At 47.4% G+C, this 24,697-nt stretch overlaps 1 protein-coding gene across 7 annotated transcripts in view; it reads left to right on the forward strand.

Moving 5' to 3' along the window:
* NAP1L1 (nucleosome assembly protein 1 like 1) overlaps positions 1-24,697 on the forward strand; it is a 96,628-nt gene that overhangs the window by 62,198 nt on the left and 9,733 nt on the right. For all 7 annotated transcript variants that reach the window (XM_033951502.1, XM_033951503.1, XM_033951496.1 and 4 more), the window contains exons 8-12: positions 269-340; positions 17,138-17,277; positions 20,700-20,845; positions 20,932-20,951; positions 22,331-22,453. In XM_033951502.1, the coding sequence (XP_033807393.1) occupies positions 269-340; positions 17,138-17,277; positions 20,700-20,845; positions 20,932-20,951; positions 22,331-22,453 (501 nt within the window). The remainder of the gene's footprint in view (positions 1-268; positions 341-17,137; positions 17,278-20,699; positions 20,846-20,931; positions 20,952-22,330; positions 22,454-24,697) is intronic.

Below are 24,697 nucleotides of genomic sequence, written 5' to 3' on the forward strand. Positions count from 1 at the left end.
GATGAAATACCAAATAGTAAGAGGCAGCTGAGAAATGGTGATAGCCAGGATTGCTAAGATGACTGGGCAAGAGGTGTTGGAGATCCTCCATGTCTTCCTTCTTGGAGAACTGTTAGCCTGCTTTCTGAAGTTCTGAATAGTTGTGCTCCCTTCATGCAGTCTGTATAAAAGCTTTATTCACTATCTTACACATTGTGAAAGCTCATTCTTTATACAGTTGTGTGGTTTGGCAAGAATACTCTAATCTGAAGTCTTATTTTTCTAACAGGAACACGATGAAGCTATCTTGAAACATTTGAAAGATATTAAAGTAAAATTTTCAGAAACGGGTCAGCCTATGGTAAGTTTATTCTCAATATTTTTTTAAATTCTTGCTATTGCAATGTGGTACTTTTTTTTTTTTTTTTTCCAGTCTTGTCCTTTTGCAGTTCAGCTGTTATAACCTGCTACAGCTGGAGCTTGGAAACACAAACCTTCAATAGTCTCCCTAGGATTTCTTCTATTTTCCCACAATCTTCAGACATAGCTCCTGAAACACTTGAGCAATAACTGGGGTGTTAAGACTGCAGTCTTCATGGGGAACGAGGCAGCAGCTGGAATGTCATTGTCACATTGCATGAAAACCCTGGTACAATAAAAGGGGAATCTTTTTGGTAACATGACTTCATTGGTTTTAGCTTAGAGAATTACTAGCTAAAGGACCACTGGTCTCCCATTCTTTAGTATCCTTCCATTGTTTGCAAAATGTCTTTATTTTCTGTTAATGGTTCTAAATGGATTATAAACAAGACTAGATTATGTATCTAGGAATTTACAGACTAAATATAGGACACAGCAAACAGGTTTTTGATTATTTTTTTTTATTTCTATTTCATAGTTTAGCTAGATCTTAGAGTAGATCAAGCACTAGGCAGCTTGCTAAGAAATAGAGAGAAAACTTTCACAGATGAAATACCTCTAGGGCTTTGTTTTAGCTTTCAACTTTGTGCCACCTGTTAATGCAACTAAGCTGTTTGTTAAAATCCATATTTGTATATTCAATTTATAAGCATATGGAAGGGTTAAAAAAAAAAAAAAAAGCCCTGTGTCTTGAGTGCAGTATATCAACCATTAAGATGCATTAAGGTGGTACTCCTGGGTAGTTCATAAGTGTCCATTTATTCATCCCAAAAAACTCAATGACTCGACATGTACATGTTTCGGCCGTGTTAGCCTGCTTTCAGGAGTCTTAAGAGTCTCAAGGATAACGTAAATTGATTAGTCCACAAATGCACAAAATTCCAAAGACTTTGAATACCAGGATATCTTTTTGGCTCCTGCATCATTTAATTCAGAGGATTCCACTCCGTACCAACGGCTTGGAATTTTGTGCATTTGCGGACTAATCAATTTACATTATCTTTGAGACTCTTAAGACTCCTGAAGCAGTTTACAGCTCAACATTGGGATGTTATTTGTGGGGAAGTATCCCGGGCCTCTACCTGTGCTTTGGTTCAGGAGAACGCCTATAAAGTGCTTACTAGATGGTACTATACCCCTGAACAGTTGCACAAAATGTTTCCAGGAGTATCGGCTCAATGTTGGCGTTGTGGTTCACCTGTGGGATCTTTTTCACACATTTGGTGGGACTGTGTGCTTATTGGCCCCTTTTGGAGGGCGGTGACTAGTACTTTGTCTACTATGATTGGGGAAACGGTGGGGGTGACTCCACAGTCGTGTCTTTTGGGTCTCCATAATGAAAGAGAACATCCATGGCAGACTAAAATACTTCGTTGGGGTCTTGCAGCTGCCAAATGCCTCATAGCTAATCATTGGAAAAATAAAGTTGCTCCCTCTATATCAGATTGGACCATTAGATTTTTGTCCATTGGGAGAATGGAGATGGCGGTAGCTAAACGTCACCATAAGTTCCTAACACGTTCCTTGACTTGGAGCACCATTGGAGCCTTATTGGATGCCCTGTAGGGGTTTCCGTGTTCTTTCTGCCTGGCTGGCTCACAGGATGGTGAGCGAGTGTTTTTTTTTTTGGGGGGGTTGAATGGGGGCTGGGAGGGGGGGTTGAATGAGTGGGGGGGAGGGGGGATCGGGGTGAAAATAGTAGGGAAAATGTGCATTCTTTCTTGTATATTGAACATTCTTAGTAGTTGATATCTAATCTATTGCTGTACAAGCTGGTTGTTGTATATTGTTTGTTGTATTTTATGGAAACACTTTACAATAAAAATTTAAATATAAAAAAAAAAAAAGACTCCTGAAGCAGGCCATCTTGGCCGAAACATGTACATGTCAAGTCATTGAGTGTTTTTTTGGACACTTATGAAATGAGTACACCAGTCTGTATAGGACATTTCCTCTCTTTGCTTTGCATCTGAGTTTGTGGATTTGGTTCTCGTGTTTTATACTCTAAACTCCTGGGTAGTTGTCATGGCCACTGTCCAGATGACATTTGTTTTAAAGCATATTGAGCAGTTCAGTGTTCTCCCCAGAAATTTTTTCCAGCCGGGTGGCATGAAAAAGTAGCCGGGTGGGGCGGGATGGGGAAATTTGGTGGTGGGGAAAATTAACCCCCTCTTTTACTAAGGTGCGCTAGCATTTTTAGCGCGCGCAAACCCCTTCGCTATGTGGCAAAACTAACGCCAGCTCAATGCTGGCGTTGGCTCCTTCAATAAACTGTCTATCCTGTGCCCCTTCTCTTCTCCTTTGTACATGATTGATTTCAGATCTGCCACCTCTCCATTTTTCTCTCTCTGTTACCACCCCGTCCCCTATGTTCTGGCATCTCTCTCTTCTCCTTTCTTTCCTTCGCACCCCACAGTCTGGTATCTTCCCTTCCCTGATTCTCTGGCATCTCACTCCTATCCTTTTCTTCCATCTCTCCCTCCCCCTCCATGCTCTGACATCTCCTCCTTCCTTTCCCCCTTCCTTTTCCCTTGGTCTGGCATACTTTCCTCCTTCCCTCCATGCCCTGGCATCTCTTCCTCCCTCCCTTCCCTCCAATCCCTGGCATCTCGTTTCATTCCCTCCCTCATCTTCTTTCTCCCTCCAGTTGGATGCGGCAAGTCTCTCCTCCTCTGCTCCCTTTCCTCCTTCTGTCACCCAAGGCCTAGCATCATGAACTTCTTCAGGCAGCAGCATTCACAATTCACTGCTATTGCCAGCTTCAGGTCTTCTTCTCTGTCGGGTCCTGCCTTCATGGAAACAGAAGTAGGCAGGACCCGGCAGAGAGGAAGGCCTGAAGCTGGCAAAAGCAGTGAATTGTAAATGCTGTTGCTAGCCGAAGAAGTTCATGATGCCAGGCCGAGGACCCAGGGCAGATTGCTACTCTCCCCCCCCCCCCCCCAAACGACCCTCCTATCTCTCCCTCCCTCCCATCACGAGACTCTAAACAGCACTGCTCTACTCTAAGCAGGCTACTTCAGGGCTTTCTCCTGCCGTGATTCCCTCTAGCACGTCACTGATGAGGGAGAGATAGGAGGGTCAGATCGGGTTGGGGGGGGGGGCGCCCGGGATGATGATGAGGCTGCTGCTGCCAGTGAATCCAGCAAGGGTAAGGCCCCAGAGCACAGCACTGGCGGGCCCCCCTGACCATTTCGGGCCCTAGGCCTGTGCCTACTGGACCTATCCTTTAATACGGCCCTGCTTCCCACCCCCAAATGCCATGACATCTCTCTCTTCCACTCCATGGTATAGTAATCTCCTTTCCCTCCCTCCCATGGTCTTTGCATCTCTTTCCTCCTTTTCCTGATCTTCCTTCTCCCTCCTTCCCTCTCTCTCCCCAATTGGGTGCAGCAGCATTTCTCTTCCCCCTCCCCCCATTGAGTACAGCAGTATCATCAGCATTTCTCTCCCCCCCCAATTGGGTACAGCAGAAGCAGCATTTCTCTTCACCCTCCCCCCCTAATTGGGTGCAGCAGCATGACTCTTCCCCCTCCCCTTTTGGGTACAGCAGCATCATCATCAGCATTTCTCTTACCTCCCCCCCCCCACAATTGGGTACAGCAGAAGCACCAGCATTTCTCTTCTCCCTCCCTCTCTAATTGGGTACAGCAGCTTTTCTCCTCCCATTCAACTCCCTCCCCCCGTCTCACACACCCAGCAGATTCGCTACAGACAAAGGCAAGTTGCAAGTTTCCCTTCATCGCTGACCTATCTCACAAAGGTCAGCGACAGAGGGAAGCTTACATTATCCCAGGACAAGCAGGCAGCATATTCTTGACTGATGGGTGACGGCACCGACGGAGCCCCGGTACGGACAATTTTAGAGTGATTGCACTCTAAGAACTTGGAAAGTTCTGGCATGCCGCACCGCGCACGCCAGAATTTGAAAATTTTTTTGACTTGCCTTCCTGCTCGCGTAAACCTTTTTGGCTTTTGCCTGTTTCTTTTTTCTTTCATTTTTGTAAAAAAAAAAAAAAAGAATATTCTTTTTTTTTACTTCAATTTGGCTTTTCCCCTGCGGGGCCTTCTGCCACCATCGAAGCCTCGGCCTTCGATTTGGCTGAAGCGGTCTTCACGTTCATGCCCCCTCAGCCAGGTTTTAAAAAGTGCCAGCGGTGTGCTCGGCCCATATCTCTCACGGACCCACACAACTGGTGCTTACAGTGTTTGGGTCCTGAGCATCAGGCCTCCACCTGCACCCGCTGTGCCACACTTAAAAAACGAACATTAAAAAATCGCCAAATACAACAGCGATTATTGTTCGGTGCCGAGATGTCCGATCCCGTTCCATCGACTCCGACTTTGGCACCAGTTCAGTCGGCACCCTCTTCTTCGACGCCGCGAGACACCGCACTGGCGTCCCAACATGCAGGTAAGCCGGCTAAGAAGCCTTCCCCGCTGGAGCGTCCTCCGGTCTCGAGTGCAGTGAGTCCAATCCTGCCGACTGTGAGGCGCCAGCAGAAGCGCTCCGCCCCTATCGAGGTGAATCCCTCGACATCGGGCTCCTCATCTCCAGGGCGTCGAGCGGCACTGCAGGTACCGCAAAAGAAAAAAGCGGTACCGGTGCCATCCCTTGATGACCGTATTACGGCCATTCTCCAGGCACAGCTGAAGTAGCAATTACAACAGCTTCTTCCAGCTATCCTGGCACCGAACCTTCCGGTGCCGGTCCGCACTGAGCCGGTACCGATAGTGGAACAACCTGTGCTGTCGGTATCCACTCCCTCGGTACCGATTCACTCCACCTCATCGGTATCGATGCCAGTCCTTGCGCCGGAGCCGAGAGCTCAACATCAGTCGGTGCAGACTTCGGCTCCGGTACAACTGATTACATCGCCTGGGTCGATGTCGATGAGATCGGGTAAATCGGTGCGCAAAACCCGGCATGTAGACCCATCTACCCCAGAGTCTCGGGACCGTTCTCTCCATGTCAGGGATCCTGATCTGTGGGGAGATTCAGAGGAACCCTTTCTCTCTGAAGGAGAATGTTCCTCAGATGAGGAGGAGTCTGCTGTACATGACCCGTCCTCTAAGCATGACACTTCATCTTTCTCCAGTTTCCTGAAAGATATGTGTGATTCTCTGTCCATTCCTTTGGAGGCTGAGTCCAAAAAGTCTAAAGCTTTTTTGGATGCCCTTGACTTTGACCAACCTCCAAAGGAATTTTTGAAGCTCCCTCTTCACGATATCTTGAGGGAGACTTTCTACAAGAATTTAGAGACTCCCTTAACGGTTCCAGGGGCCCCAAGTAAGTTAGACTCTATATAAAGTAATTCCCATTATCCCAGGACAAGCAGGCAGGTATTCTCACTAGTGGGTGATGTCATCAGACAGAGCCCGATACGGACGTCTCACAAGCACGTGTTGCTTGTAGAAACTTAAAAGTTTCGAGATGCCCGCACCGCGCATGCGCCGGTGCCTTCCCGCCCGGAGAGCCGGGCGTGTCTCCTCAGTTCTTTTCTTTCCGCGGAGCTGAGAAGTTCAACTTCATCATGCGCTAGCTGAATTCAGTTAAATTTGCCTTCCTTGTCCGCGTTTTTCGCTTTCTTTTATTTTAATTGTAGTACATTTCTTTTTCAGTAAAAAAAAAAAAAGATTATTTCCTCCGGCGGGTCGAACGGGCCGGCCACGTGGCTCAGGCCTACTGGCTTCGACCTCGCGGCGGAGATTTTCCGGCCTATGTCCCGGCCAATCACCGGGTTTAAAAAGTGCAGCAAGTGCCAACGCGCGATTTCACTCACGGACCCGCACCGACGCTGTTTGCAGTGTCTTGGTCCTGACCACATTCCGAAATCGTGCAGGCCTTGCTCTACCCTTACGGAACGCTCATTCAAACGGCGTTGCCTACTGTGGGAGTCGATGTTCAAGATGGACGCAGCCAAGGATCCTTCAGCTTCCACTTCATCTGATACCTCCCCGGTTCGTGCAAAACCGGTATCGACCCCTCCTGCATCGAGTGTGGTGAAACCGGCATCGTTCATCCCGACACCATCCACGAGCTCGACGTTGGTGCCTGCCCCGGTCTCCTCAGTTCAGGTACCTCTTCCTTCCACAGTACCACCAGTGGTCATAAAGTGCCGAAAGCTACCAAGCAGAAGCACTCGACCTCGAAGGAACGCGATGTCCGTGCAGGAGGACCCCCTTTCGGTGCGGATCCCTCCCTATCGGCTTCGCTACGGTCCATGCTGGAAGCTCAATTCGTTGAGCTCATGCAGACCATCGGACCCGGGCTCATCGCTGCCATACAGGGTGACCTCCCGGTACCGGTCCAAAGGGGCGGTCCGCCCCCTCCCCCTCCCCCACGCCGTTCGACCTCGACAACCGACGAGGACGAACGGGGGAGGGCGGCGATGCCCATGCGGCAAGCCTCGCTTACTGATATGCCGCCATTAGAGCCCATTACGCCTCCGCGCCAACATGGGACCAGATCTCCGATCGATAATCAAAGCCCTGGGCATAGTCAGGAAGAGTTCTTCCGCACTCCTTACCAGACTTGGGTAGCATCGCAAGAACCCGCATTGCAACCCCTGTTACGATCCACCGCCTCCAGCCCTATCCATCACTTGGGGGCCTCGGGAGACCATGCGATGCACAGATGATCCCGATCTCCGTCCCGCCACCGAGAGGGACATCGATCCAGACACTCATCCTGGCACTCTTCACGCCACTCGGAGGTGTCACCGCAGAAAAAACTGCAACGTATGGGATACCCCTCATCAGAGGTATCCCCACCGGAGGGACCGGAGTACGAGGAAACACCCGTACCCGACTCTCCTTGCCATTCCCCGATGTCCATGGACCCGGAGGCCTCTTCCTCCTCCAGCCCGTCTCACAAACCGACGCTGGCGGATCAATTGTCTTTCTCATCATTCCTCCGACAAATGGCGGATGATCTGGATGTGACTCTTGACACGGGCTCCCGATACTCCAAAGAGTATCTGGACACCATGCATTTACCTAACCCTCCAACGGAGTCGCTTCGGCTCCCTCTGCATAAATTGCTGGATCAGACCTTCATGCAGTGTTTCGAAATACCGTACTCCATACCGGCGATTCCCAGCAAACTCGATGCTCGATACCGCATCGTGCACCACAAAGGGTTCGAAGGCCCTCAACTCTCTCACCAATCCCTACTGGTCGAGTCCTCTCTTAAACGCTCTCATCCCTCTCAGGTCTACGCCTCTGTACCGCCGGGCCGAGAGGGGAGAACGATGGACAAATTTGGTAGAAAATTCTACCAAAACTCCATGATGGCGTCACAGGGTGCTGAACTACAATTTCTTTTTCTCTTCCTATCTGGAGTTCTTCTTGCCGGTGCTCCGCAAGTTCACTCCTTTCATAGACACCCAAGCTCGATTCGAGTTCGAGGAAGTGGTAGCCTCCCTCTCCCAGTTACGCCTCCAGCTGATGCAATCCTCCTTCGATGCATTCGAACTCTCGGCACGTGCTGCCGCAAGCGCGGTAGCCATGTGCCGCCTGGCATGGCTCCGTACAATCGATATGGATCCCAACCTCCAAGACAGACTCGCCAACGTACCATGTGCGGGAGCTGATCTGTTCGATGAGTCTATCGAAACTGTTACCAAGAAGCTGTCGGATCACGAAAAATCCTTTCAATCCATCCTGCGGCCCAAACCCAAACCTCAACAGTCTCGACCTTCCAGGCCACCCCTGATTTACCAGCAGCGTTACATGCCCCGACAAACGCCTGCTGCGAGACAACCTGCGAAGAGACAACCTCCCCAGAAGTCTCAGCAAAAACCCCAGCCGCCGGCTGCACCTAAGGCTACCCAGCCCTTTTGACTCCCTTCCGGGGAGCATAACCGACACCGTTCTGCACCCCACAGCCTCTCCCATAGGGGGCCGCCTCCATCTTTTCTACCATCGATGGGAGGCCATAACCACGGACCTATGGGTCCTTACCATCATAAGAGACGGATACTCTCTTCACTTCCATCGGGTCCCCCCGGACCATCCTCCAAGAGAGTATCCTTCAAGCTCGACACAGACCACCCTTCTTCTTCAGGAAGTCCAAACCTTACTTCAGCTTCGGGCTGTCGAGCCAGTCCCGTCAGACCAATTGAACCGAGGGTTTTACTCCCGGTACTTCCTCGTCCCGAAGAAAACGGGCGACCTGCGACCCATTCTGGACCTTCGGGCCCTCAACAAGTTTCTGGTCAAAGAGAAGTTTCGTATGCTGACTCTGGCTTCTCTATACCCCCTCCTCGAGCAGAACGACTGGTTATGCTCCCTGGATCTCAAGGAGGCCTACACTCACATCCCCATTCACCCGGCCTCCCGAAAGTTCCTCAGATTTCGGGTGGGAAATCTGCATCTACAGTATCGAGTGCTACCATTCGGCCTCTCTTCGTCCCCCAGAGTCTTCACAAAGTGCCTGGTGGTAGTGGCCGCGGCACTCCGGGACAGGGGTCTACAGGTGTTCCCATACCTCGACGACTGGCTCATCAAGGCCCCGTCAGCCCCAGAGGTCACTTCGGCAGTCTCGGCTACAACCTACCTCCTCCAGAACTTGGGCTTCGAGATCAACTTTTCCAAGTCCCACCTACAACCCACCCAGTCCCTCCCCTTCATCGGGGCAGTCCTGGACACCAGTCGACTCCGAGCATTCCTGCCCCTGCAACGCATGGAGGCTCTTCTTCATCTCTGCCAGTCGGTGTCTACTCACCAAACTCTACCGGCGAGACAACTGATGGTGTTCCTGGGCCACATGGCCTCCACAGTACATGTGACACCCTTTGCCAGACTCCATCTCCGAATCCCCCAGTGGACCCTGGCATCACAGTGGAATCAGACGTCCGATCCACTAACCAAACACATCGTAGTCACACCTGCTCTTCGGCAGTCTCTACCTTGGTGGATGACCTCTTCGAATCTATCCAGAGGTTTGCTGTTGCACTCTCCCCCCCCATCAGAAAGTTCTCACAACCGATTCGTCGAACTATGCATGGGGGGGGCCCACCTGGATGGTCTCCGCACCCAAGGATTCTGGACCAGTGCGGACAGACTACATCAAATCAATCTACTGGAGCTCAGAGCCATCTTCAATGCTCTCCAAGCTTTCCAACACCTACTTCACAACATGGTGATCCTCATTCGCACAGACAATCAGGCCGCCATGTATTATATCAACAAGCAAGGAGGCACGGGCTCGGCCCTCCTTTGCCAGGAAGCTCTACGAATCTGGGACTGGGCGGTTCCCCACAACGCCTTCCTCAGAGCTGTCTACATTCAGGGGAAGAACAACGTCTTAGCAGACAACCTAAGTCGTCTTCTACAACCTCACGAATGGACTCTCCATTCCAGCCCCCTTCACCAAATCTTCACACAGTGGGGGACGCCTCAGATAGACCTCTTTGCGGCTCCCCACAACTCCAAACTGCCTCAGTTTTGCTCCAGGATCTACACTCCTCATCGCCTCGAGGCAGATGCTTTTCTACTGGACTGGGGGAAACGATTTCTATATGCGTTCCCACCATTCCCGCTGATCCAGAAGACTCTGGTCAAGCTGAAACTCGAACAGGCCACCATGATCCTAATAGCTCCTCGGTGGCCCAGACAACCTTGGTTCTCCCTTCTACTTCAACTCAGCAGCAGGGAACCTGTACCACTTCCAGTGTTTCCTTCACTACTTACTCAACAGCAAGGATCACTGCTTCATCCCAACCTGCAGTCTCTCCACCTGACAGCTTGGTTCCTCTCAACGTAACCCCTCACCAATTCTCACAAGAAGTGAGGGAGATCTTGGAGGCTTCCAGGAAGCCCGCCACTCGACAATGCTACTCCCAGAAATGGACTAGATTCTCCTCATGGTGTGTTTCTAAATCAAAGGAACCTCAGCGAGCTTCCTTATCCTCCGTGCTGGACTATCTCCTACACCTATCTCAATCTGGGCTCAAGTCTACATCCATACGAGTCCACCTGAGCGCTATTGCAGCTTTCCACCAGCCTCTACAAGGGAAACCCCTCTCGGCCCATCCGGTGGTCACCAGATTTATGAAAGGGCTCTTTCATGTTAACCCTCCTCTCAAACCACCACCAGTAGTTTGGGATCTCAATGTAGTCCTTTCCCATCTCATGAAGCCCCCGTTTGAACCACTCAACAGGGCTCCTCTTAAGTATCTCACCTGGAAAGTGCTTTTTCTTGTAGCCCTTACGTCTGCTCGCAGAGTCAGCGAACTCCAGGCATTGATGGCGGACCCACCATTCACAGTATTTCATCACGACAAGGTGGTCCTCCGCACTCACCCGAAATTCCTGCCTAAAGTGGTCTCCGAATTTCATCTCAACCAATCCATCGTACTTCAAGTATTCTTTCCTAAGCCCCATTCTCACCACGGAGAATCGGCCCTTCACACTCTAGACTGTAAACGTGCTTTGGCTTTCTACCTGGATCGTACCAAGCCACACAGAACCACCCCCCAACTTTTTGTCTCCTTCGATCCTAATAAGTTGGGAAGACCCGTATCAAAGCGCACCATCTCCAATTGGATGGCGGCTTGTATCTCTTTCTGCTATGCCCAGGCTGGATTATCACTTCCTTGTAAGGTCACAGCCCATAAGGTCAGAGCAATGGCAGCCTCAGTAGCATTCCTCAGATCAACACCAATTGAGGAGATTTGTAAGGCTGCCACTTGGTCCTCGGTTCACACCTTCACCTCACATTATTGTCTGGATACTTTCTCCAGACGGGATGGACAGTTTGGCCAAACAGTGTTGAAAAATTTATTCTCTTAAGTCGCCAACTCCCCCTCCATCCCACTGAGGTTAGCTTGGAGGTCACCCACTAGTGAGAATACCTGCCTGCTTGTCCTGGGATAAAGCAATGTTACTTACCGTAACAGTTGTTATCCAGGGACAGCAGGCAGCTATTCTCACGTCCCACCCACCTCCCCTGGGTTGGCTTCTCAGGCTAGCTACCTGAACTGAGGAGACACGCCCGGCTCTCCGGGCGGGAAGGCACCGGCGCATGCGCGGTGCGGGCATCTCGAAACTTTTAAGTTTCTACAAGCAACACGTGCTTGTGAGACATCCGTATCGGGCTCTGTCTGATGACATCACCCACTAGTGAGAATAGCTGCCTGCTGTCCCTGGATAACAACTGTTACGGTAAGTAACATTGCTTTCCGGGGTTCGACAAACCGCAACTTCCACATGAATCTTTACTTGTCGAATCCACCCTTAAAAAATCCTTAAAATCCTTAAAATCCTTAAAAAATCCTTAAAATCCTTAAAATCCTTAAAAAATCTTCAGGAGCCAGTGTATATGCTTCTGTACCTCCTGGCAGAGAGGGTAAAGCCATGGACAAATTTGGTAAGAGGCTCTACCAAAATGCAATGTTGGCAAATAGAGCTGGAAATTATGGTTTTCATTTTTCTTTCTACCTTAAACATCTCCTTACCACCATGGCTTCCTTTGAGAAATACCTTCCTCAACGGAAACAACAATCTTTCCACCATTGCTTGTCATCTCTGTTTCAGCTGCGTAAGTTCATGGTTAGGTCCATTTACGACACCTTCGAACTTACATCCAGAGCGACAGCAATGTCTGTGGAAATGCGTCGCTTGGCCTGGCTTCGGGTATCTGAACTTGATGTTAATCATCAAGATCGGCTAGCCAACGCTCCATGCCTAGGGGATGAGCTTTTTGGGGAATCCATGGACTCGACTACTCAAAAGCTGTCTGCTCATGAGACACGTTGGGATACCCTATTTAAAAATAAGAAAAAGCCTCCCCCAACAAGGCCTTTTAGACAACAGTCAGCCTATCAACGCCGCTTCACAGCTCGGCCATTGCCAACAACAGCTCAGCAACCCAGGCGTCAACGGCAGCAACAGCGTCAGCCTCCCAGACAACAACAGCAACAGCAGCCTGTAAAGCCAACTCCACAGCAGAAGACACAGCCCTTTTGACTTACTTCTCCGAAGTATAGCCAGTACTCCTATATCTGCTCTCCTGCCTCAACCTATAGGAGGTCGTCTCTCTCTGTTCCTCAGCCGGTGGGAAGTTATAACTTCGGACCAATGGGTCCTCAACATCATCCGCCACGGCTACTCTCTCAACTTTCAGACTCTTCCGCCCCAAAACCTGCCAAAAGAGTCTGCTTTGAACAGTCCTCAATCTGCCCTCCTTATTCAGGAAGTCCAATCCCTCCTCCTTCTGAACGCTATAGAAGAAGTTCCTTTAGATCAAAAGGGGCAGGGGTTCTACTCCCGTTATTTTCTAGTTCCCAAAAAAACAGGAGATCTCAGACCAATTTTAGATCTTCGCGATCTCAACAAACATCTGGTAAAGGAAAAATTCAAAATGCTTTCCTTAGCCATCCTTTATCCTCTTCTCAATCAAGACGACTGGCTATGCTTCCTCGATCTCAAAGAGGCATACACTCACATACCGATCAATGTAACCTCAAGACAGTATCTCCGTTTCATGATCAATCATTGTCATTACCAATACAAGGTGCTGCCCTTCGGTCTTGCCTCCTCTCCAAGGGTGTTCACCAAATGTCTTATTGTGGTAGCTGCATTTCTACGCTCTCATCACCTTCAGGTATTTCCTTACCTGGACGACTGGTTAATCAAGGCCACATCCGCTCAAGCAGTTCTCCTGGCCATCAACCAAACCATCCTGTTTCTACGAATACTGGGGTTCGAGATCAATCTACCCAAATCTCATCTCATCCCCACTCAGAGACTTCAATTCATTGGAGCGATGCTGGACACACTCCTCATGAGAGCATTCCTACCATCCAATCGTCTTCAGACCCTTCAGTCTCTATGTCAGCAGGTGCTTCCACAACATTCCATCTCAGCCAGACAAATGATGGTACTCTTGGGTCACATGGCATCCACAGTTCATTTCACACCCCTCGCACGTCTTCACCTGCGCACTCCTCAATGGACCCTTGCTACTCAGTGGTCCCAAGCGACGGATCCTTGCTCGCGACACATATCTGTGACATCATCTCTTCGTCTGTCTCTTCAATGGTGGTTGGTATCCTCAAATCTATCCAGAGGTCTTCTGTTCCATCAACCTCCTCACCAACTAGTCATCACCACCGACGCTTCGCCTTATGCATGGGGAGCTCATTTGAACGAGTTCCAAACTCAAGGCCTTTGGACAGCCCAGGAAAAGAAGCATCACATCAATTTCCTGGAACTCAGAGCGATGTTTTATGCCCTCAAGGCCTTCCAACATCTTCTCTTTCCTCAGGTCCTTCTGTTGTGCACAGACAATCAGGTTGCGATGTACTACATCAACAAACAGGGTGGGACAGGCTCTCGCCTTTTATGCCAAGAAGCCCAAAAGATCTGGACTTGGGCCATAGATCACCATCTCTTCCTGAAAGCTATCTACATTCAGGGAGAACAGAATTCCTTAGCGGACAAACTCAGCAGAATTCTCCAGCCTCACGAGTGGACACTCGATCCTGTAACTCTACAGTCTATCTTCACTCAATGGGGCACTCCTCAGATAGACCTCTTTGCAGCTCCTCACAATCACCAGCTGCCCCTATTCTGCTCCAGACTCTACTCTCCTCACCGTCTGGCAGCGGATGCTTTTCTTCTCGACTGGTCAAATCTGTTCCTGTACGCCTTCCCTCCTCTGCCTCTCATGTTGAGAACCTTGTTCAAGCTCAAGAGGGAACGAGCCACCATGATTCTGATTGCTCCGAGGTGGCCCAGGCAACATTGGTTCTCCCTTCTACTTCAACTCAGTTCCAGGGAACCTTTTCTTCTTCCTCTGTTTCCTTCTCTGCTTACGCAGCATCAGGAGACCCTTCTACATCCCAACCTACAGTCTCTGCACCTGACAGCTTGGTATCTCTCGGGCTGACATCTCATGATACTCTTATCTCAGCCTGTTCGTTCCATTCTAGATGCCTCCAGGAAACCAGCCACTCTGCAATGTTACCATCAGAAGTGGACGAGATTTTCTTCCTGGTGTCTTCTTCATCATCTTGATCCCACTTCCCTAGCAGTGGAGACGTTGTTGGATTATTTACTTTCCTTGTCTGACTCTGGCCTTAAGTCTTCTTCCATCAGAGTCCACCTCAGTGCCATTGCTGCTTTTCATGAGCCGGTCCATGGAAAACTTCTCTCAGCTCATCCCCTGGTGTCCAGGTTCATGCGAGGTCTTTTCAATTTGAAACCACCTCTTAAAGCCCCTCCTGTTATCTGGGATCTCAATGTGGTTCTTTCTGCCTTAATGAAGCCTCCATTTGAACCTTTGGCTACCTCTCCTTTCAAGTTTCTCACTTGGAAAGTACTTTTCCTTATTGCTCTTACCTCTGCCAGGAGGGTCAGTGAGCTTCATGCACTGGTTGCAAATCCACCTTTTACGGTTTTTCATCATGACAAGGTGGTTCTGCGTACACATCCAAAGTTTCTCCCTAAGGTTGTCTCTGAATTCCATCTCAACCAATCCATTGTTCTACCTGTTTTCTTTCCAAAACCTCATTCTCATTCTGGGGAACAAGCTCTGCATACTTTGGATTGTAAAAGGGTTCTAGCTTACTATCTAGAGCGTACGAAACCCCACAGATCAGTTCCCCAACTCTTTCTGTCCTTTGATCCGAATAAATTGGGACGTCCTGTTTCTAAGCGTACGTTGTCTAATTGGCTGGCAGCGTGCATTTCATTCTGTTATGCTCAGACCGGACTGACACTGGAAGGTTCTGTCACGGGCCATAGAGTCAGAGCAATGGCAGCATCTGTAGCTTTCCTCCGTTCCACTCCTATTAAGGAAATCTGCAAGGCTGCTACTTGGTCCTCAGTTCATACTTTTACATCTCATTATTGTCTGGATGCATTCTCCAGACGGGATGGACACTTCGGCCAATCTGTTTTGCAAAATTTGTTTTCCTAATGGCCAACCTTCCCTCCATCCCTCTTTTTGTTAGCTTGGAGGTCACCCATCAGTCAAGAATATGCTGCCTGCTTGTCCTGGGATAAAGCACAGTTACTTACCGTAACAGGTGTTATCCAGGGACAGCAGGCAGATATTCTTGCGTCCCACCCACCTCCCCGGGTTGGCTTCTTAGCTGGCTTATCATAACTGGTGGACCGCGCGCCTCTGTCGGGCGGGAAGGCACTCGCGCGTGCGCGGTGCGGCATGCCAGAACTTTCCAAGTTCTTAGAGTGCAATCACTCTAAAATTGTCCATACCGGGGCTCCGTCGGTGCCGTCACCCATCAGTCAAGAATATCTGCCTGCTGTCCCTGGATAACACCTGTTACGGTAAGTAACTGTGCTACTTGCTGCTCTTGCTTACTTCGGGCCTTTCTCGTTGCCGGGTCCTGCCTTCGCGGAAACAGAAAGTAGGCAGGACCTGGCAGCGAGAAAGGCCTGAAGTAAGCAAGAGCAAGTAAGCTTCCCTCCGTGGCTGGCCTATCTCCCGCATGCTCCGGGGCTCTAATGGTCCGTGCCGGCTTCTCTTCCCTACCCCTGACCCCCCCACTGACTTAACTTCCGGTTTCGGAGGGAAGCTGGTTCGAGTCGCTTGCTGGGTTTTGTTTTGTTTAAAGTACGGTGGGAGTCTTTCGGCGGTTCTTCAGGCTGCGCATTAAGCAGTGGCGGCAGCAGGATTTGGCAGATGATAGCCGGGCGGGCATCTAAATTTGCTGGGCGGAGCGCCCGACTGAAAAGCGCTGGGGAGAACACTGGCAGTTACTGTATAACTAAGTGGCAGGGCAAGCCTTATGGCTTAGGTGGTAAGTGTTGTGCTCTTCCATGTAAAAGCATCCGGCTTAGTCTTGGGTCAGCCAGGGCTGTGGATGCTGCAGAGGTAGCATTGACAGTTCAGGAGATGGAAGGAGTTGTGGCCATTTTATGAAGCTTAAATAATTTTAGGCGTTCACGGCTATGAAGGAAGCTGGGCACATCGTCTGATCCAGGATGGTTATCATAGTGGCTCAATGGAAGAGCATAATTGAAAGCTCACGGTGCCAGATCTACCCTGTCCTGTTCTCAATGAGCATGTAAGAAATAGGAACAGAAGAGAACTACTGAATCTAAAAGGGTAACTCAGTTTCATGGCAAAAAGTTCTATAGATCACATATTCTGGGTTCTGTTCACCCCAACCTGGTTAATACGGTTGCAATTAGGGATTCTCATCTGATTTGCCAGAATTAGGGATTCTCATCTGATTTGCCAGAATAAAGGCTACATTAGAATGAAATCTAAACTTAACCACTCTTCTAGGCAGTTTGCTCCTGCAGCTTTGGGTTCCTGCTTAATTGGAGCAAGGGCTGGAATCGGGCATCGTGAGACTTCATGGAGAGTGTGGCACAGTGGTTAAAGCTGCAGCCTCGGCACCCTGAGGATTGTGGGTTCAAACCCATGATACTCATGTAATTCCCCCATAGCCCCAGGTACATTAGATACTGAGCTTGCTAGGACACAGGAAAAAATGCTTGAGTACCTGAATAAATTTATGTAAACCATTCTGAGGTCCCCTGGGAGAACTGTATAGAAAATTGAATGAATACATTTTTGCAGTTTACCAGGGAACTTCCTCAGTGTCACTCTTGTCTTTAGTGACCATCATCTGCTAAGGCTGTGCACCAGGGCTGCTTCCAAAACCTTGCAACCATCAGTTTCAAATATGGCCAATGTGTTGCTTGTGCAGCGATGGACTCTTCACATGCTTAACTGACCTTATTTTTTCCCCCCTTCTAGAGTTTCACATTAGAATTTTATTTTGAACCCAATGAATACTTTGCAAATGAAGTGTTGACAAAGACATACAAAATGAGGTCGGAGCCTGATGAGTCGGATCCTTTTTCCTTTGATGGCCCAGAAATTATGGGGTGCACAGGGTAAGCCAAGCAGTTTATCAAGTAAAATAGTTAAGATAGAGGTCTCTTCTTTTTGAGAATATTAAAAAAAAGGCTTTGAATCGGCTCAAGAGTACATATACTGTAACATCTTAAGGATCCAATATAAATAGCAGTTAAGAGTTAAAACTGCTATTGTACTGTGTGTTTTTGGAAGCCCTAAATTTAGTTGGAAGTTAAATCCTTGTTTCAGTATTGTGCAAAATCATAGCATTGAGGCAGCATGGATATATTAAATTTTGTGTGTCTTCTCTTCAGCTATGTTTGAAGGGAAAACACTAGTTGTAGTTGGCAAGACTAGCAATACCTATGGTGCATGAACTTCCTATATTAGCTTAAGTGTTAACTCACAGGTTGGTCATCACCCATCACAATAGCTAGAATTGGGAACATTTGCAGAAATTCAGCATGTTTCAGGTTGTCTGTCTTTTGGTGCCATGAATGTCAGAACATGAATCGTCTTATGATCTGAAACTGCTTGAGTCGGAATCTGAACATTACACTACCAAAGCTCATATTTTGTGTGAGCTTATGTGAAGTCCCTTAGTTGGAAGGGGAGATGTCCCATCGTCTGCTGTGCGTTAAATAACATTCTTTAATGTTCATGCTGGACCAGTCCAGAAAACAGATATACAGCAGACCCTCAATATTCGCGGGGGTTAGAGGCAGATAAGCTGACCCTCCCTCCTGCCTCCCCCACCTTACTTGCTGGTCTAGCGGTGACACGGGGCAGAAGCAATCTTCTACACTCCTGCCCCGTGCAGAGTTGTCATCAAAATGGCTGCCGTGAGTTCCTGTTGTACTCTCAAGACTACAAGAACTCTGACAGCTCTGCACGGGGCAGGAGCGTAGGAAGATTGCTTCTGCCCCGCGTCACCGCTAGACCACCAGTGTTTCTGCATTAAAAAAAACAAGGGACAAAAAAAATCATGAATAACCAAATTTGTGAGTGGGGAAACCGCAAATCGGGAGGGGGATCTGTAATCCCATGTCTTGCAGAACCAACACCATTCTCCTTCATAGGGTGCTGGTAATCAACATAAAATACTGTTGCATGAGATGCTAAGTATAGATCCCTCAGTAATCTGTTAAAGGGGATCCTGACAATTGGTAGGGTTGTCCTATCCTGTTAGAATGACTTGCCATCAGATTTGTGATAGGGGAATACCTGATCAGCTGAACTGGCAGGATTTCCTGAAACTGGGGTTTAGAGGAGTGCTGCCAGCTCAACTAGTCAGGGATTCCCCTGCCACAATCAGCTAAACCGGCAGGGAAATCTGCAATTCCTCTCTCTCCCTCCCACCTCCTTGGATGCACTGGGAGGGGCCTAAGGCCCTGATTGACCAATAAGGTCCTTAGGCCCCTCCCAGTGCATCCTGGGAGAGAGAGGGAAGGGCCAACATTTTGAAGAGGCAGCCTTATAGGCAGGAGGGAGTGGGCTTCCTGCTGATTTTTTTTTCTTTTTTTTTTTTTCCCATCGGAAGGTATATGTGTGTGGGGGGGGGGAGATATAATAGGAGGGATGTTGGTGGAGGCAGGAGTATAGGGCTCGGTGGAAGGCGGCTGTCTTTAGAGGGGGACTGGGAGGGAGAGAGAGAATTGTGGATCTCCCTGCCTGGGGTGTGGGGGTGTCGGGAAATGTTGGGATGCATCAGCTGAGTAGAAAAGGGCTCTCTATGGAGGGGGCTGGAGGATTGGTGGGTGTGAGGGAGAGGAATTGAGGGGTTCCCTGTTGGTTCAGCTGATCATGTCAGGGGAATCCCTGATCAACTGAGCCAGCAGGACTCACCAAAGACCTGATTTGGGGGACTCCTGCCAGTTCAGCTGTTTGGGAATTTCCCTGCCATTCTGACAGGTAGGACAGTTAGTAGGAAGATACTACAACTGTCATAGACCTCTGTTAAGGAGGTCCAATCCTAGAAGCAGCACATCAGTTTTGGGTTCCTAGATGGGGGAAAGACCAACCCCAAGTAGGAGAAAAGAGGAGCTTAGAATCGGAAAAAGGGAAATTTTTTGAGTAGGTCAAGAGATCCCATTTGATCTAGTATTTAAGAAAAGCATCTCGGTGCTCTGGAAACTCCGCACCATAAAAAAATACTTCGACACCTCTTTCCGTCTGTTAGTACAATCCTCCATTCTCAGCATCCTTGACTACTGCAATATCATATACCTGGGCGCCTTTAAGAAAACCATCAGGAAACTGAAACTGATTCAGAATACCGCCATCCGCCTCATCTTTGGCTTGAACAAATGGGAACACATCACCCCTTTCTACCATAAACTTCACTGGTTACCATTCGAATCCAGAGTCCTGTTCAAGTTCTCCTGTATCTGCTACAAAACAGCATTTGTAATGTCACCGAGTTACCTTAATCTACACTTCAATTTAAATTACAACAATAAGAGCTCCCACAGAATACACCTGTTTGCCTTTCCCTCATTAAAATTATGTCATTTCAAAAGGTTCCTTGATAAAACTTTCTCCTTTCATGCGGCTAAACTGAATCTATGGCTCGCCCAAATTGTACTTGATGCCCCCTCCTACCTTGACTTCAGAAAGCAGCTCAAAACGCACTTATTCCACAGACTGAACTCCTAATGCACTGTACCACTACCAGTATCTTTTTACTACCTTCCCTCATCACCACTACTTTATGTCTGCTCTCCCGTCCCCTTATGACCTGCAACCCTTCCCGCCACTTTCTTTTTTTGTTCCCCTTCTAACTGTTAATTGCAATGACTTTACTGTATGTATTTTTGATTAACTGCTGTGAACTGCCTAGAACTCCCTGGGTATGGCGGTATACAAAATAAATTATTATTATTTGCTTGCCAGGATGGATAGAACAGACAGGAGGAGCAGCAGCGATGAGCACATGGGTGGGGACAGAAACACATGCCCAGAAAGCCTAAACTTTTACAGGCTCTGGGAGAGCTAATCTATTCATAGCACCATCAGATAGTCACCTGTTTGACTGATTTTTATCCTGCTTTTCCATACAGAATAGCACCAACACTACATTATATAATGTACTTTCCCAGGTGACGTCTGGATAATGTATTAAGGTCAGGTGATTTAATTTATTTCCTGGGTAATGGGCTACCAAGTTCTCTGTTCAGTAGCATACCTAGAGATATGTAGATTCTTATGCATATTTGTCAAGTCTGCATGCTTAACGAGCACTACTTGTTAGGTCATATTTGAGTGAACATTTTCCTCAGAGATGAAAGTAATAAAGGTAACGGACTTTAACCAATTTTAATTAATATCTTAGCAATTTTTTAAAATTCTAGTTCACCACCACTAGGGGGTGCTGTGGAATAAAAGGAATATTGACTTGCAGGAGCTCAAATATTTCTAGAGTTTTGTGTTTTTTTTTACAGAATATTTCATTGCCTTGTAGGTGCCAGATAGACTGGAAGAAAGGAAAGAATGTCACTTTAAAAACAATCAAAAAGAAGCAAAAGCATAAAGGCCGGGGCACAGTGAGAACAGTTATAAAAACTGTCCCTAATGATTCTTTTTTCAACTTCTTTACTCCTCCAGAAGGTGAATATTAACAAGTCTCTATTGTATACTATTGCCACTTTTTTTGTTTGCCTATAAGATTTTTAATACTGCTTTTTTTGTTACAGTTCCTGAAAGTGGTGAATTGGTAAGTTGTTTTTTTGTCTAGGCAGTTTGACACCTTAGTCTGTTTTATGAGATATGGGATTCTGTGGTAAATGGGGCTCAGAGAGGGGAGATGGAATCCTGAAGTATACAGTATCAATCGACTATTAGTTCACTATCAAAAATATATTATGTAATAATGCACTAAGTCATTTGCATGAAGACTAGCAGTAAATCTCAGGAAATTTATAAATAAAAGGGGAGCTTTCCCAACACAGTTGGGAAAACTCAAACCCTGAAGGAGTTGGCCTAGAAGTGCATTTGTAAACTTCAGGTTAGTTCATGAGCCATATGCAGTTAGAAACAATTGTATCCATGCCAGAACAATACATTTTTGGCCATGTGGTAAAATAGAGAACAAAGCCCATCCACTGGCTCAGTTTTCTTGAATGTTTCAAATTTTAATGTTTGGAAGGAAGGGAGTGGTCTAGTGGTTAGAGCTGCAGCCTCAGCATCCTGAGGCTGTGGGTTCAAATCCCATGCTGCTCCTTGTGACACTGGGCAAGTCACTTAATTCCCCATTGCCCCAGGTATATTAGATAGATTGGGAGCCTACCAGGACAGACAGGGAAAAATGCTTGAGTACCTGAGTAAACTCATGTTAACTGTTCTGAGTTTCCCTGGGAGAACAGTATAGAAAATTGAATAAATAAATAGTGTGAAAAGCTTCAGCCTCTAATAACCAGAGCTAGTATTGTGACATTAGAATGCCTCATTCCACCAACCTCATCAGTGATGTCACAATGGCTTGAATGTCCTATTTTTGGCTCACTTGTACTACATTTTGATTTCTAGAGTGGTGCAGTGGTTAAAGCTACAGCCTCAGCACCCTGAGGTTGTGGGTTCAAATCCTATGCTGCTCCTTGTGACCCTGGGCAAGTCACTCAATCCTCCATTGCCCCAGGTACGTTACATTGTGAACCCACCGGGACAGATAGGGAAAATGCTTGAGTACCTGATTGTAAACCGCTTAGATAACCTGATAGGCGGTATATAAATACCTATTTTTTTTTTTTAAAGAAGCAAATACAGCTGTTGAAACTTAACAGTTGTTTATTGATTCTTGAGAATTTCAAGTTAGGTGTAGTCTTGCACTCAAAGAATGCAAAGGACAAGTGAAGAAATGTACATGTTCACACTGCAGACAGGCTCGACTCCCTGTACTAGAAGAATATGTAACATGGAAGTCGCTTCTTATTCTTCAGGGGCTACCAATAAGCACATTTTTATTTGCCTTTTGAAGGAGAGTAGTTTGTGTGAAGAATATCTTAATTTTTTAAAGGCAAGCGATAACGATCAGTTATGTCCAAGTATAACTTCAGTGTGCTTTTTTTTTTCCTCCCCTTCACACCCTTTGTTCAGGACGATGATGCAGAAGCAATCCTAGCAGCAGACTTTGAAATTGGTCACTTCTTACGTGAGCGTATAGTCCCACGATCAGTGTTGTACTTTACAGGAGAAGCTATTGAAGATGACGATGACGATGTAAGCAATGCTTCCCATTCTAGTGGTGAGATCTGAGGCCAGGTTTATGCCTGGAGAATTTATATGCAAAAAATGAAAACTATATATACTATTTACAGAAACTTTTTACTGTATTCTCCTAGAAGGCCTGATTTTTCCTGCCCAGTCAGGCTAAATCTTCACAGTTCATCCCACTGCTTTCACTTCCCCCTTCTCCAGGGTGGGTTCCTCTTGGCTTTGTTGCTCTATAATTGTCAGTACAACTCCCAGTTCTTCCTACTACTCTACCCCCAACACTGATCATACATTAAGGCCAAGTAGCTGCTCATGCCACATCTGCTTCCTCTCTGCTACCCAACTCCCAGTTCATGATTTTTAACCATGCAGTTCAAATTGATTCGGGTCCAGGATGGTGGAGGATGTGACCAACAATTTAGCAAGTCTCCTTGCTGCAATCAGCAGGAGGGGAAAAAGGGATCCATTCAAGCCATGGATTATTATAGAAGAATGATGGATAGACCTTCTAAAACTGCTTGCATATTGGGAGATTAGATCTTATTTTTGTATTTTAATTTTATTTCACTTTGATTACTTGTGTTCAGCATTACTATGCATGACTTCTGCTTCCTGATCCCTGTGCAGAATTTTGTGCAGACTTGTTACATAGTTATAAAGAATTTCCCTAGGAGTACTAGTTAAATTTTATAACTGTCTTCATTCAAATTATACAAATTTTCCTGTGCTAAGCTACTGCAATCCTTTGACCAGTCATGCATTTTGCTGTTGTGCTTGCAAAATTCTGTAGATATGGATTTTTGGCACTCAGTTGCTGTCACAGTAATTCCTTAGATGTTTGCTGTACTCTGACCAGTGTCTAAGGCACAGGTGTCAAACTCAAGGGCCCCAGGGCAAATCTGGCCCGCCTGGTCGTTTTATGTTGCCCGTGGTCCGATGCCCCCAGTGTTACCTTGTGGCCAGCTCCCTCCTCCTCACAGCTGTAGTGTGCACGGAGCTGCGTGCATCCTTTGACATTGCGATGTCGGAGAGAAGGCTTCCGGTTCAGGTGCAGGACGCACGAGGAGCCGCTGCACGTGGCTCCGTGCACACTATGGCTGTAAGGAGGAGGGAGCCGGCCACAAGATGATATTGGGGGCATCAGACCGCGGGCTGCATAAAACGGCTAGGTTGGAGCCAACTAGAAGGTTAGACACCCCCTGGAAGGAGGCACAGCATGGAGGGAAGGAGACAACAAAGATAGGAGGAATGATTTTATTTTCAAGTTAGTGTTAAAATTGTGTCAATTTTGAGCATTTTAATCTGCTGTCTATCTTTTGCACTGCTCAGGAAGAAATAAATTTGTTTCTTTTTCTCTGGGAGTTGTACTGCATGCAGAATCTTGAATCTTAGGGTGTTTTTTTTTTTTTTTTTAATATATTAGTACAGTGGTGCCTCGCATAACGAACGCCTCGCACAGCGAACGCTGCGAACAACGAACTTCATGTCTTGCTTCCTACAACGAACTTCGTTTCACACAACGAAGTCGCTCGAGCTGCATCCTTCTGCGCAGGCACTGCGCTTAACTGCCCTCTCTCCGCCTGGCTCCCTGTGCAGTGGCGGACCGTCGGCTCGCAGGGGCCCGGCGCCTACTGCTGATGCGTTGGGGGGGGGCGGAGCTACTCTCGCCGCTTCCCCGATGCTAGGAAAAAAAAAAAAAATGAACAGTTAAGTCCCAGTTTTTGCCGCTGAGACTCTGCCCTCTCTCACTGTAAAATTAGACTCTACTTAGTCTGTCTTTAAATTTAAAAAATGTGTGTTGTTTTAAAAAACAATTATGTTTTTAGATGTATCTAAATAAAAATAATAACAAAAAATTTATCTTTTTTTATGTCATCTTAGCATATTTTATGCTACAGAACGAATTATTTTTTTTAACATGTATTGTTATGGGAAAACGCGTTTCACATAACGAACTTTTCGCATAACAAACTTGCTCCTGGAACCAATTAAGTTCGTTGTGTGAGGCACCACTGTACTTTTAGTTTTTGGTCCCATATTTGCATAGGGGTTATCTGTGTTCTGGTAGGAATGAATGTTGAGAAGCATACAGTGTGTTTTGTGTAGTTTAATTTTGTGGTTAACCATTACCATTATGTGTTAATAAGATTGTATTGTGTGAAAAATGAATGGAAAAAATGGTGTTATAATTAGTATGGGGGCAGGGTCTGGCCTGCGACTTAGCCTGTGTTTTGGATTTCGGCCCCTTAA

This window comes from Geotrypetes seraphini, chromosome 7 (assembly GCF_902459505.1).
Source record: "Geotrypetes seraphini chromosome 7, aGeoSer1.1, whole genome shotgun sequence".
Taxonomy (NCBI): Eukaryota; Metazoa; Chordata; class Amphibia; order Gymnophiona; family Dermophiidae; genus Geotrypetes; species Geotrypetes seraphini.